At 34.9% G+C, this 12,507-nt stretch overlaps 1 protein-coding gene across 7 annotated transcripts in view; it reads right to left on the bottom strand.

The window, feature by feature from the left end:
* Positions 1-12,507, bottom strand: part of N4BP2L2 (NEDD4 binding protein 2 like 2) — a 39,658-nt gene that overhangs the window by 12,287 nt on the left and 14,864 nt on the right. For 5 of the 7 annotated variants that reach the window (XM_021541938.2, XM_021541942.2, XM_021541937.3 and 2 more), the window contains one exon: positions 12,058-12,201. In XM_021541938.2, the coding sequence (XP_021397613.2) occupies positions 12,058-12,201 (144 nt within the window). Of the gene's footprint in view, positions 1-7,542; positions 7,793-10,890; positions 12,202-12,507 lie in introns of those variants that run through there. The other 2 variants (XM_077781435.1, XM_077781434.1) reach the window with 2 other exon arrangements.

Genomic DNA, 12,507 nt, shown 5'->3' with positions numbered 1-12,507 from the left:
GTTTTCAGAGCTAAGTTTGATTGATAAATCTTTGTACCAAAGACCTGTTCCTTTTCTGTAATTCTTCACTTTTCTGAAAGCCTTTGTTTGGGATGGTACTTCATATAACACACTAAGGCAAAGCAGAAGCTAGAATTATAGGGTAAAATTAGTTGATTTTGGGGAATATATGTGTAAAATTACCTGCTTTATTAAGTGCTGTATTCTGAAATCTTGAGAGAAACAATATAAAACAAACCATAAAAGGGTGACTGCCAGTGTAGAGGGAAAGTTGATCACTAGGAGGCAGCCTAGGACCTAATGGGAATCCTACGGGAATCTATCCTTACTCTGTTCATTCTTAAATTTATTCACTGTTAGTCTCTTATAAGTTTTTCCTTTATTTGAACTCTACAAAGCAAACCCTCCTAATTCTCTGAGTGCAAAGGACAGCAACAACCTTCTCAGCATAGCAATGAAGTTTGTTGACTGTAACAGGATTCAAAAGTCCTGATGCCTTTATATTGCTGCAAGGGGCACTACAGATCTCCATAGCAATCTTGTCGGAAAGCACACAAAATTTATTTCCCTATAATAGTATCCAATCCTACTAAGAAATGTGATTTTCTTCAACTGTTGGCATTTAAGTCCAAATGGTGCTTTTCTTCAAGTAATGAAAACTGACTTCTCCTTTTCCAGATCTGTGTATTTTTGATACAGTACCCTGTGGTTTACATGGGAATGTCCAAACCATGTTGAATTCTGTTCACAATACACTCCATAGTCAACAACATGCCTCCTCCTATCTCTCCAGAAAAAGAGACATAGGACACCAAAGTTTTAGGATTGAATAGATCTTATTTGTCTATTGAAACAAATTATATCAAAGTGAAGTAGCTGAAATAGTAGCTGGAGAGATTACTTTCTTACATATACCCCCATATGCAGAAATCATATACTAATCCGTGATTATCTTAAATCTTGACATTAACTTTCTTCTTTGGTGAAGAAAATTCATAACTTGAAAGTGATTTTAGAAAAGGAAATTCTCTGGAGTTTTCAGATTCATAAACCACTTACCAGTGAAATAGAAAATAATGTTCCAATTTTAACTGTTTTTAATGCAGTAGGGAATAAAACATCAGACCTGTGCACCAATTCCAAGAATTTATTGTTATACCTAAAAGTCCTTGTGCTGCCAGAACAACTACATAAATGACAACTAAATTACCCATGTCATCACTGGCACAGAAAAGCGATTAACTTCTCCAACCTTGATATTATTGTAGCTAAACTTTGCCTATCACTTACTTCTCCCAGGTGTGAATTTGTACTTGTGCTGCTAGAAATGAACTTCCCTAATACTGGTGCAAGCGTATTTCTGATGTCTATCCCCTGACACATCTGACAACATTTACAGGACAATGCTGACAGAAACTTTCTTAGGCTGGGATGTTGCATCAAAGGGTATTGCAAAAATGAGGGGAAAAGTTTTAAAAGGTCTGCACACTTAGTCTCCTTACTATTAATTCTGAATCAGGAAGGAAAATCACACTGGATAGGATTCACTTTAGAATGCAAGAACAGAAAAAACCACATCCACCAAATAATGGGAAAAGAATCCCCTGGATGATCCAGAAAAAGTAACAGCTATTACTGCATTGAAATAGTTGCATGTCAAAGTAATAACAAATGTAAATATTGATCCAGGATGATGATTTAGCATATGTGGATATGACCATGAATAGTGGCATTCAACATTTAATCATAAATACAACTATGTAATTTCCGTGCTTTGGAAATATGGCGGTTTTATAACAGTTCAAGGAAATTAGTTTTCTAAATATTTGAATTTCCTAAAGAAAGGACTAAAGCAATAAGAAAAGTTATGAACTACTAAGTGTAGAATAATAAAATTTATTATACTTCATAGTTCCAGGTAACTTTTGTTTTTCAATTGATTCTAAGAAAATACTACTCAAAGGAAACATTCTAATGCACTGTGATGGCATAGCTAAAATTTCCTGCTTGGGGTATAACCTCGTATAATGTTAAAGTTTTTGCATTAAATTAAGCAAATTATCTACTAGTTTTCATAAGATTAACTTTGTTCCTCCTCTTTTAGCCCACCTACATGCCTTTTGAGAGTTTCTCCTACTGCAAAATCATACGGCACACAACCACTGAGAAAATGCAAGAACCATGGAGACAGACTACTCTTCTTTACAGACATTTGCTAGTGAGCTGTTATTAAAAGCTTACAACATATGCAAAAGGGAAAAGAAAAAAGGTGCTATTTCAGCTGGTATTTAAATTTTGCTACATATTATGCATTTAGAAACCTGGTTGGTAATAAAAAGACCTGAAAAAATATAATGGTATCTTCATTGAAATAGGAATTCCCTCCTGTAACACTTTTAACTTTCTCAGCCTACTGTTTAGACAATACCAAAAGCTTTTTGCCATAACTTTGTTATAAGGTTGTACCCTTCTCCTCAAAGCAGCACTGACCAGCTTGATGGAGAGTTTGTGCTCAGACACTTTCAACTGGAGAAACAAATGCGCTTTCACTGAAGTAGAACACACTAATTAATCTGAAGCAATTAGTCCCATTTTGCTGAAAAATGGCAAAACCAAGAGACTGACTTATTTGCAGTTGTATAGACTTTGCCTCCAGCATGCATCTAAGCTGCTGTCTGCTTGATATAGAAAAATGCCTGCAGTCATTGCTGTAATGAATCATAGAGTCATTTAGATTGGAAAAATGATCTGAGATCATTTAGTCCAACCATTAACTCAGCACTGCCAAGTCCATCACTAAAACATGTCCCAAGGTACCACATTTACATGTCTATTAAATACCCCTAGGGATGGTGACCACCATTTCTCTGGGTAGCCTATTCCAGTGCTTGACAACCAGTAAAGAAATGTTTCCTAATCATCAGGCAAGATAAATTTAAAATCCAATTCTGAATTACATTTAGCAATGAGGTACATGGTCTTTCAGAAATGTATGCCATCATTAATCTCCAAAGTCTCTGGACTGTGTTTTCAACATAAAAATTACAGCAGAGCAGCTTGCCTAAGATGGCACTTACTGGGATACACTTCACTTTCCCCATCTGATAAGTCCAAGTACATTCTTGAATTCCTTATGACCTAATTTCACTTCAGAAACAACTAAAAATTGAAGTTATAATCCTGGAATAAAAAAAAAAAAAAAAAAAAGCCAAGGTACCAGCCTTTTTGTTACATAACTTGCCTTTAGCACTGAAATGAGTGATAAAGATCTAGTTCTGCAAAACCAAATGGAAAATTGGTTTATATTATCAGGTGATCAAGCACCTGGAAAAAAACACAAAACTTGCCAGCATTACTGAGTTTCCTGAAAGCTGAAATTCCATTAGACAGCTGAGTAAGAAACAGTCTTTGTCACCCTTTCCTTCTTTGCTCCAGATGATGTCTTTGCACTTCCACTACGGTCTTTGGCTGGCTCTACCACTCTCCTTGTGGGTGAATTCACCTGAATTCACCTTGACCCTGCATCAAAAGAAAATAAATACATACTTTGTTGCTATCCTCATTTAACTCTCCAAAGCAAGAAGCAAAAAAGTGTCTAGCTAAGACAAAGAAGTGGTTGGTGGGAACATGTGAACACCTTCAGCAGCAACATGTCAGGTTGACTCACAGCAAGGAAATTCACCACAAATGATTTGTAAGAAATGTTTACACATTAGTGTTGCAAATTCATTCTCTTTGCGTCAAATCAGTAAAGAGCCTACTAACTGAATTAAATCTGAAGTAACTCAGTATTTATTATTCTTTTGTCTCTCAACAGCATTGCCACTGGTGGTGAGATTTAAGTACCTTTATAAAATAAACTAATCTATCACAATGCTCAAAGAGCTGGTCCAATCTTTATACAGGAGTGATGTCTATACAGTTCTGTGAAATGTATAATCAGTCAGACTGCTGCCCTGTTGCAGTCCAGACACAAAAGACCTTGATCTAGAGAGCACACAGAGAATAGCATACAACTTCTCTGATTAAGGCATGCCTTTAGAAGCTGTTCATTTAATCATATACATGGCAAAGTGCAAACACTTTGCTTTCTAAAGTTAAAAACCCAAACAACCCACCCTCCAAAATCCCCATATTCCTGAGGTAACAGTAATTCAGTTTCAAATGACGGTCCAGTCACTCCATAGAAATTTCAGGTGGGATGACTTTACAGATCTTTGTCCTGCCTGGTTCACAAAAGTCATGAATATCTTATGATTTAAAATGTCCTAATTTGGATCCTTAGTCATACACCATGTTGATCAAGATTAAAGAAACCAATCATGAATATACTGTTCAAAACATATGTTTATGTGTACTGAATATACTTGTGCCTACTATGAAACATCTACTTTCTGAACAAGTGAAAAACAAGCTGTTTCAACATCTTCTAGATGCCATAAATATCTCACCTGACACCATCTGAAACTGAGAAAATAAACAAAACAACTCCCCCAGAAATAGATGAACTGATGGATGCCAGCAGCTAGAGAAGAGGTGCCAATTTTTTCTTTGACTGAATTTTTCTGCACTATTAAGTATGACTTGGTGTATTTAGTCCTTTGAAGAGAACATGACAGGCACCAATGCCAATGTTATGCACTGCAAATACAGTACCAGTCATCTTGTCACAAACTCTTAAAGTTACTATTCAAATAAATAAATATTTTAACCAGAAAATAAAAAGACCCACACACCATGATACATCATCCTAGCACCTGAACACAGATGACAGACATCATAACAGGATGTAAAGATAAGCAAGTACAACAAAAGGGTTTTAAAAGTAAAAATGAGATTTAAAGGGGGAAGTGTTGACCTTTTTTACCAATGCACATTCACACCAAAAACAAATGTAAAATGACATTTGAGATGAGACACAAGCAGAATCAAGTTGAAGAAAATTACGGGTGAGAGACTAAGGAAGCAATAGGGGCATAATGAGAGCAGACTTAAATATTTGGCAATAAGAGATAAGTAATAAACTATTCCCTTTTAGGAACTTTCAATGAAAGATGACAAATTCTAGCTGTATTTAAAATAACTTTAATTAGCAAAATTATAGCAAAGACCTAACTACCCACCAAAGCACAGACTGTAACTCTGGAACAAAAGCATGAGTTTTACAAACAAGAAGATACTGCAAACTTAAGGAGGAAAAAAGTATAAAGACAAATATACTGTGACACAAAACACTGCTTTTAACAGAACAAGAAAAAATTAAAAAGGATAGCTTAGGGGGTGGGGTATTATATGCTCAACTTCTAAATCAAGCAAGGGTTTGGACTGGAGACATTTAAGAAATTAGAGAATAAGGTGTAGCTCTCTGCACAAGTTTATAATGAAGGAAAGAAAGGGAAGGAGACGGATCTAAAGTTATGAAGACAACTGCACTAACACACAGGATTCAGATGAGAAAAAAGCAGTTCAAGAATAAACAAAAAGCGGGTGGGGGGGAGTTACAATAGGAAACCAGTAAAGAAAAATTTCAGCAAGTATTAGGTAACCAGCCTCTAACCTATTAAAATTCAAATACTGGTAACTGTGGACAATGTTGCTATTCAGAACATCTGTTCCACTTGTTGCACTCATTCTGTGCATCTCAAATGCTCCATGAAATACTGAGAACTACAGAACATTCAGATAAAATGCACATTCTGTGGATGTTATTACACCTTTTTCAACAAATCTCCATACTTTGTCATGCTAGCATCCAAATTTTACTTACTATTTCTGCATACTAACTTTTGGTATTCACTCATTTCCTTTTCCAAACGTCTTTCACCAAAGGGCTAGAGATATACAAAAGACATGATGAATTACCCCCTTATAGATGATTATTTTTTACAAAACAGCCCTATATTATTCCTAGTGTTTTGAGGATTAATAGATGCAGAAAACTGTCTTTCAATTCTTCAACTTAGTGAGCATCAATAGAAATTTGTTTTTGGACAGAAAATAAAAAATTATTTAGATAAGTACTAATATATGCTATTATTTTCTAGTTCTGGAAAGACAATATAGCTAACAAATGGACACTGAGGGAGAGAAAAGGGAAGAAACTAAAGGTGCTGTCAGGAACCTGTGAGCAACTCTGCCAACACGGCTATGAAACAACGTAACCAGAATAAAGGGTACAGTTTTGCTGCTAGTTAAGGGCAGAAACTTAGCATCCACCTGAGAATAAGAAGAGCATCACAGCCAGCATCCAACACCCTGAGACCAGACAGCACTTCCATTAGTGATTTAAAACTCTGCTCTGATAAGTAAGGGTATATCTTGTGATATCCTGGACACTGCTCTCACTCCATTACTTACAACAGAATAACTTGTGTCAGAAAGGGCCTCTGGAGACCATATGGTACAACCTCTGCTCAAAGCAATATCATGACCTCATTGCTCAGTGCCTTGCCCATGTAAGTTTTGAATATTACCAGAATTATATTGCTCAAGTCACTATCCAATGCAAATTTCCCATGTTGTAACCTCCACCTGCTGCTTCTCATCTAAGAGGACCTACATCTAGGATCAAGAAAGGCACCTAAGTATTAATTATTAGAATCAAGAACTCAGTTTAGACTGCAGGAACAAAACAGTAACAGAATGAAACACAATGCTCTGCCATCCACATATTACATACAAAATTCAATTTATAATCATATATAATGAATTTTTGCTGCACTGCCATAAGCAATTTCCATAAAGTGAAGAATAATACTAAATATTCACTGAGTATTTAGCACATGCAGCAAATGGCTGCAAAGAGCCACAAATGCAGCTCAGATATACAGACCTGACCTGCTCCAAGCAGACCATTCCATGTCTGTACTTTTGTTGTCAAAGTCCCTGTAAATCACTGTATCCATCTTACAGGGTATCAGGAAAAATGCTAAATGGGGGAAAGTAATAAAGTCCATCCACTCCCAAGCCAGGTTCATGAGCCTACAGAAACTTAGATGTTAAGAGCAAGATGTGGGATAAATTGTTCAGTAATTTCTCATAGACTATTATACCCTATAATATAGGCTACCCAGACCTAGGATTAATAAATAAAGAAAAAAATTATTTAAAGTATCATGAATAATGCAACAGTACACAGGATTATGGCCTATGACTAAGACTGATTTGTTCATGATACAATACATCCCTCAGAAATAAGCAAATGTTTACTCAGAAAGCTAAAGCAGCACTTCTTAGTAGTCTGTTAGCAATTTAGAAAGAGGTTAAACATGACAAAGAGAATTCAGCCTTTTAAAAATCAGTTGTTTAGATTGGATTAACAAAACAAAAAATTTATCATCACTAAAAAGACACCAAGTACAACTGATTTTTTTTTTTTTTTTGTTTTCGCTTTTCATGGCTATATTCTGGCTTGGCACAACATGATATTCTTACAAGAATGCTATAAATCATTAAGGTACACATGACACAGTCAAGGACTGCCTGCCTACCAGAGAAATGACGTGGCAGCACTATCAGCTAAAAGGAAACAGCAAAGACCAATTCCAGACAAAATACTTCAATGCTTTTATTACCCTTGATCTAGAATTACACTGACAGCATACCTCAAACAAAAACCACCATCTGCAGCTTCTCCATTACTACAGTAATAAATTAAGACAAACTTGAGATGATCAGACATTGACAAACTGTTACTTACTTTTTTTTTTCCGAAATAAGACCAATTATGTTTTCACACATTTTTTTGTGAACTCAAAATAAGCAGATTTGAAGCTAATTTCAACCAATTAGCCTATAAAAAGAACAAAAACCACAACAAATTTATTGATGCACAAGATTTTCACCTAGGATATTAACAGAGCTTTATTCCCTGCTCTTGCTTTCCTTTTAAAAGGATGAGAACATTAAAATGAGATAAGCATCAATCTAGAAACACTGAAGAGAAATACTTCTACATCTGATGAAACATACGACCACTCAAAATGAGGGCTTACTTTCAATTTCAACACTGTCTTTCTAATGCTTTTTACAGGGAATTGTAGTACATGCATCTGTTCTTTTGAAGTCTCAACATACACCTAGTCACCTCATCTCCATGATGTATCAGCACTGAGCAAAAACATTTCCTCCAGAAAATATGACTGCTAGGAGAAAGAAGCAGTTAAAACTACATGTCACACATGAATGTAAGAATTCTTCTAATTCACTAAGAATGAAACTTACTGTTCAGCTAAAAGAAGAAAATACCAACAGTCTAAATTACAACAGGAAAAATATACAAAACAATTAAATATAAATATTATGGATTCTATCCCAGCTAGAGAAAGCCTTGTTTTCAGTGATCTATTAGCAGAGAAGCAACCATCTCTGCAAAATGTTTCAAGAGACAGATGACAGACAAAATCTTAGCCTTCTTCTTAAACACAAAAAGCTTAAAAAATTATACCTCATGGCAAACTAGATTAAAATTAACCTCAAGAGGGTATGGCAACAAGAACAGAATACAGGATTCCTAACAGGAGATAATTTAACATCACATCTTAAAAAATTAGCAGTGTTACACCAGCTGTCACCTCAGCTCCACACAGCCCCTCACACAACTCTCTCCTGGTGGAATGAAGAAGAGGATCAGAGGAGTAAAAGAGAGAAAATTCATGGTACAGTTTAGCAGGTAAAGCAAGAGCAGCACATGCAAGCAAAACAAAACAAGGAATTGATTCACCACTCCCCACAGCCAGGCAGGTGTTCAGCCATCTCGCAGGAAAGCCGGGCTCCATCACATGGAACTGTTACTTCAGAAGACAACCACCACCATTCCAAACCTGCTCACTCCTTCTTCCTCCAGCTTTATATACCAGCTGTGATGCCTAAGGTCTTGGATCTTCCTTTGGTCAGCTGTCCCAGCTTTGTCCCCTCCCAACTCCCTGCGAGGAGCAGAAAGGCCTTGATGCTGTGTAAGCACCGCTCAGTAATAACAAAAACACCCGTGTGTTATCAATACTGTCTCCAGGGCAAATCTAAAATACAGTCCCAGACCTGCTATTCTGAAGACAACTAACTTTATGCCACCCAAAACCAGCACACAGGTTTTTTAGGGTTTGGTCTTGGGGTGGTAAGTTGTTTCTTATCTATACAAAACTAAATCACACAAAGAATGCTGATTAAAACTTTTGGTAATTCAGGATGTAAACCAAGAAACCAGGGAACAGCAGCTTAGATGAAGCAGTAAAACTATAACTACTTTTCCCTATACAGCTGAGGTTAAATGGTTTGCTATATTGATGCCTTGAGAATGAACCAATTTATGTATGTTCTACAAATTAATTTTCATTTAAATTTCATGCTTAAAAAAGTCTTACATTTGCTTACCAAACATTCCACTAGTTTCAAGTAGGCAGGAGAAACTTAGGAATTTTATGTATAATATTATGACTCTATGCATTAAATTAAAAAAAAAACAAACTGACATTATTATTTCATGAAATATGATGAACTAGCTATTTATGGGAAACCTTCATTCTAGTTACATTATCATCATCAACAAAAACACTGTACAAAAAGTACAGACAGTAATAATTTTCAGATCCCCTGTCTAGCTAAGGAACTTACATTTCTTGCACATTTTGAGCAAATAACTAATTTTCCTTGGTTTTGAGGACATGAGAAATTCAATACCTGTAACATGTATTTCACGTATTTTTTTAGCTATAAATAGTATAGTGAAAAATCAACTTCTGAGATATATGTCTGTCTGTGAGCTGTGACTGTCATATCCACATAAAATACGATTACACCATGAAACAAGAGAAGTGCTACACTGATAGTAATTCCAGTGTGTTTTCACCTACCATGTCACTGTACTTACCTTAGAATACAACTGTACAGATGAAGCTATTTACAAATGTTTGATACACAAATTGCAAAGCTTCCCTTTCCTAAGTGTCCTTTTCAAACTGCAGGGCAATTTATCAGCATGCTTTGCACAGCAAAAACGCTACCATGCACCAATAATTAAAAAGGCATCCCAAGAAAAGCTGTGCCATCTTAAAACAGTACGAATTAGTACCTATTCAAATAGATACTGCTACACAGCCCCATTTCAATCTTCAATAATCAGCTCTTTTTTGCCATGCCTTAGCACTACGTGAATATTACATAAGCCTCAATAAATTTTACCATTATAGCTTCCAGTAAAATAGAGTAAATGAGTCTAAAACCTTTTTCTCTCCCCCACACTTGAAATGTGCTTTCATGTTTAAATATAAAACCTTTGGCATAATTGAAGTATTATTGAGCATTTACAATAACATCTATGATTATTTTGAGACATGGAAAAATATAACAATGAAAACTAAAATACAGTAAGATACTTGAGATGAATAACAGACAATGAAGGAAGATAATATAGTTGGGGAGTCTCTTTTCTGCACATACGCATAATTCAATATATTAACAATGCATGCACTAGTGAGACATTTTAAATTCTGTTTCAAATAATTAAAACATAAATTTGCACAATAGGTGTAGAAAACCACAGAAAGATACTTCATTATATACCTGGATTTTCAGCTCTTATGGTATTCAGACTTCCCTGATAAAGTAATTTTTAGGGCCTATTTAAAAATTGTCTATAATTTAAAAAATTATGCTGGCTTTGCAATTTCCAAAATTCTGATACTGTGACACAAAATGAGTAGTAGATAACAATCTAAATTCTTTTAGTTATATACTCATGTTCTTAACAAGATTTTCTAGTCAACATTGGTCATTCAGTGTATAAACAAGTCAAGAGTAGTAAGGTTATTTCAGCTAGCATTAGTAATTATGCTCATCTGTATAAAATCCTACAAGCCTGAAAATATAAACTGTTACATCAAACTACTTCAACAATACTGAACAAAAATATATTTTATTAATACAGCAAGCTGTTAGAAAAAAGGCAAAGTGAACACTTACAAATTCGTATTTTTTTAAGAGAAAAAGAGCAATAAGTTAGTCTCCATGCTGGCTCATTCTTTGTTATGTGCTAAACAGATTATGTTTGCTATGTCAAAATCGGGAATGCAAGATGGTTTTACAGAATTATATCCACTATTTAAATTGAATTGATTCATCTCAACTGTGGACTGGGAATTGACAGCCTAATTATTTAAAACTTCATTTTTATCACAAATGAAAGAAACTGACTTAGAAAGACACAGCTGTGAAATTTCAGTGGTTTCAGTAGTTCAGTTTTAAAAAATTTAGGGCTTTTTTCAGTCAGCACAAAGCAAGTTGGCGGTGTGCCAACATCATCATAGTTGATATACTACTGAAGAGAATAAATAAAGAGTAATTCAGATTGCACAGTTTATGAGTGGCGAATACTGTACTGGTAGAATGTTGCTTCACTGCAACATGAACTTCTGAGACCAAAATAGAAAGGAAAAACCCCAAAAAACCAAGAAAACAGCAACAAAAAAAAACCTAAACCTCTTAACTAAAATCAAAACACGCATGCCAAAATTTTGCCAATTGGCAATACATGTCAAATATAACTAAAGGACAATCCAAAACATAACTGATTTAAAAAAATATCCAGAAAGGTAAGAAGAACTAAATAACTACGATTAAAATTGATTATTACATAAATAAACTCTTCTTCTTTAGCTTTACTTCTCTTTTAAAAGTTCCTTAATATGACCCCTTCTTTAAAAAAAACTGCTCAACAGTTACCTAATATATGACATCATTGTCTTAGATTTCTGAAGAAAGACTCTGCTATATGCCATACTATATTAAATATTTTACTAAATCCACAGTCTTACAACTTTAATAGTTTTTAAAAATCATTAAATGTACAATTTTATTTACATGCAAGTCCATTAAAAAGAACAACCTCCAGAAGAAAATGGCTCTTGAAATAGGCCTATTTAAAACACAGAAAATCACTACTTTATTGGAGGTGATGATGTGTTTCAAAAGGGCAAATAACAGATTCTTATTAACTGACTGCAACTGTGTTACTGGCTACTGGAAATATTGAAAGAACTCCATGAGTCTGTATGGTCTCCCCACCTATGTCTTCTCTGCAGAGGTGGTCTTTGAGTGTTTTTGTGGGGAGGTACCACTGAATTCATGACAATAGGGATGGATATTTGATATTCGTATCGTTCCAACATCTGAGCAATCTTCTCACAAGTGACTCCATGCCTATTCCTCCTACAAAAACAAAAAAGTCAATAAATTATCCGGTATGTTTATAGTTACATGTAGTTATAGGTAAGTAAATATATATATGTAAAATTGCATGTTACAGTCTCTAAGAAAAAACCCTCTAAATTCTCAATTGTTTCTTCTTGCTTTTATTACACTATATTCTCATTCTCAAGGTATTCAACTTACATTAAGGTTTATTTTAACAATTCACAGCTGTATATATTGGGTAACAGTAAACAACACAGTTATTCTTCATACACAAATGTGAAGTAATTCACTATAACTATGCATCTGAATTACCCTAGAAGA

Source organism: Lonchura striata, chromosome 2, assembly GCF_046129695.1.
Source record: "Lonchura striata isolate bLonStr1 chromosome 2, bLonStr1.mat, whole genome shotgun sequence".
NCBI classification, from domain to species: Eukaryota; Metazoa; Chordata; class Aves; order Passeriformes; family Estrildidae; genus Lonchura; species Lonchura striata.
Note: the sequence above shows the minus strand (reverse complement) of the source record. Positions and strands in the feature narration are given on the sequence as shown.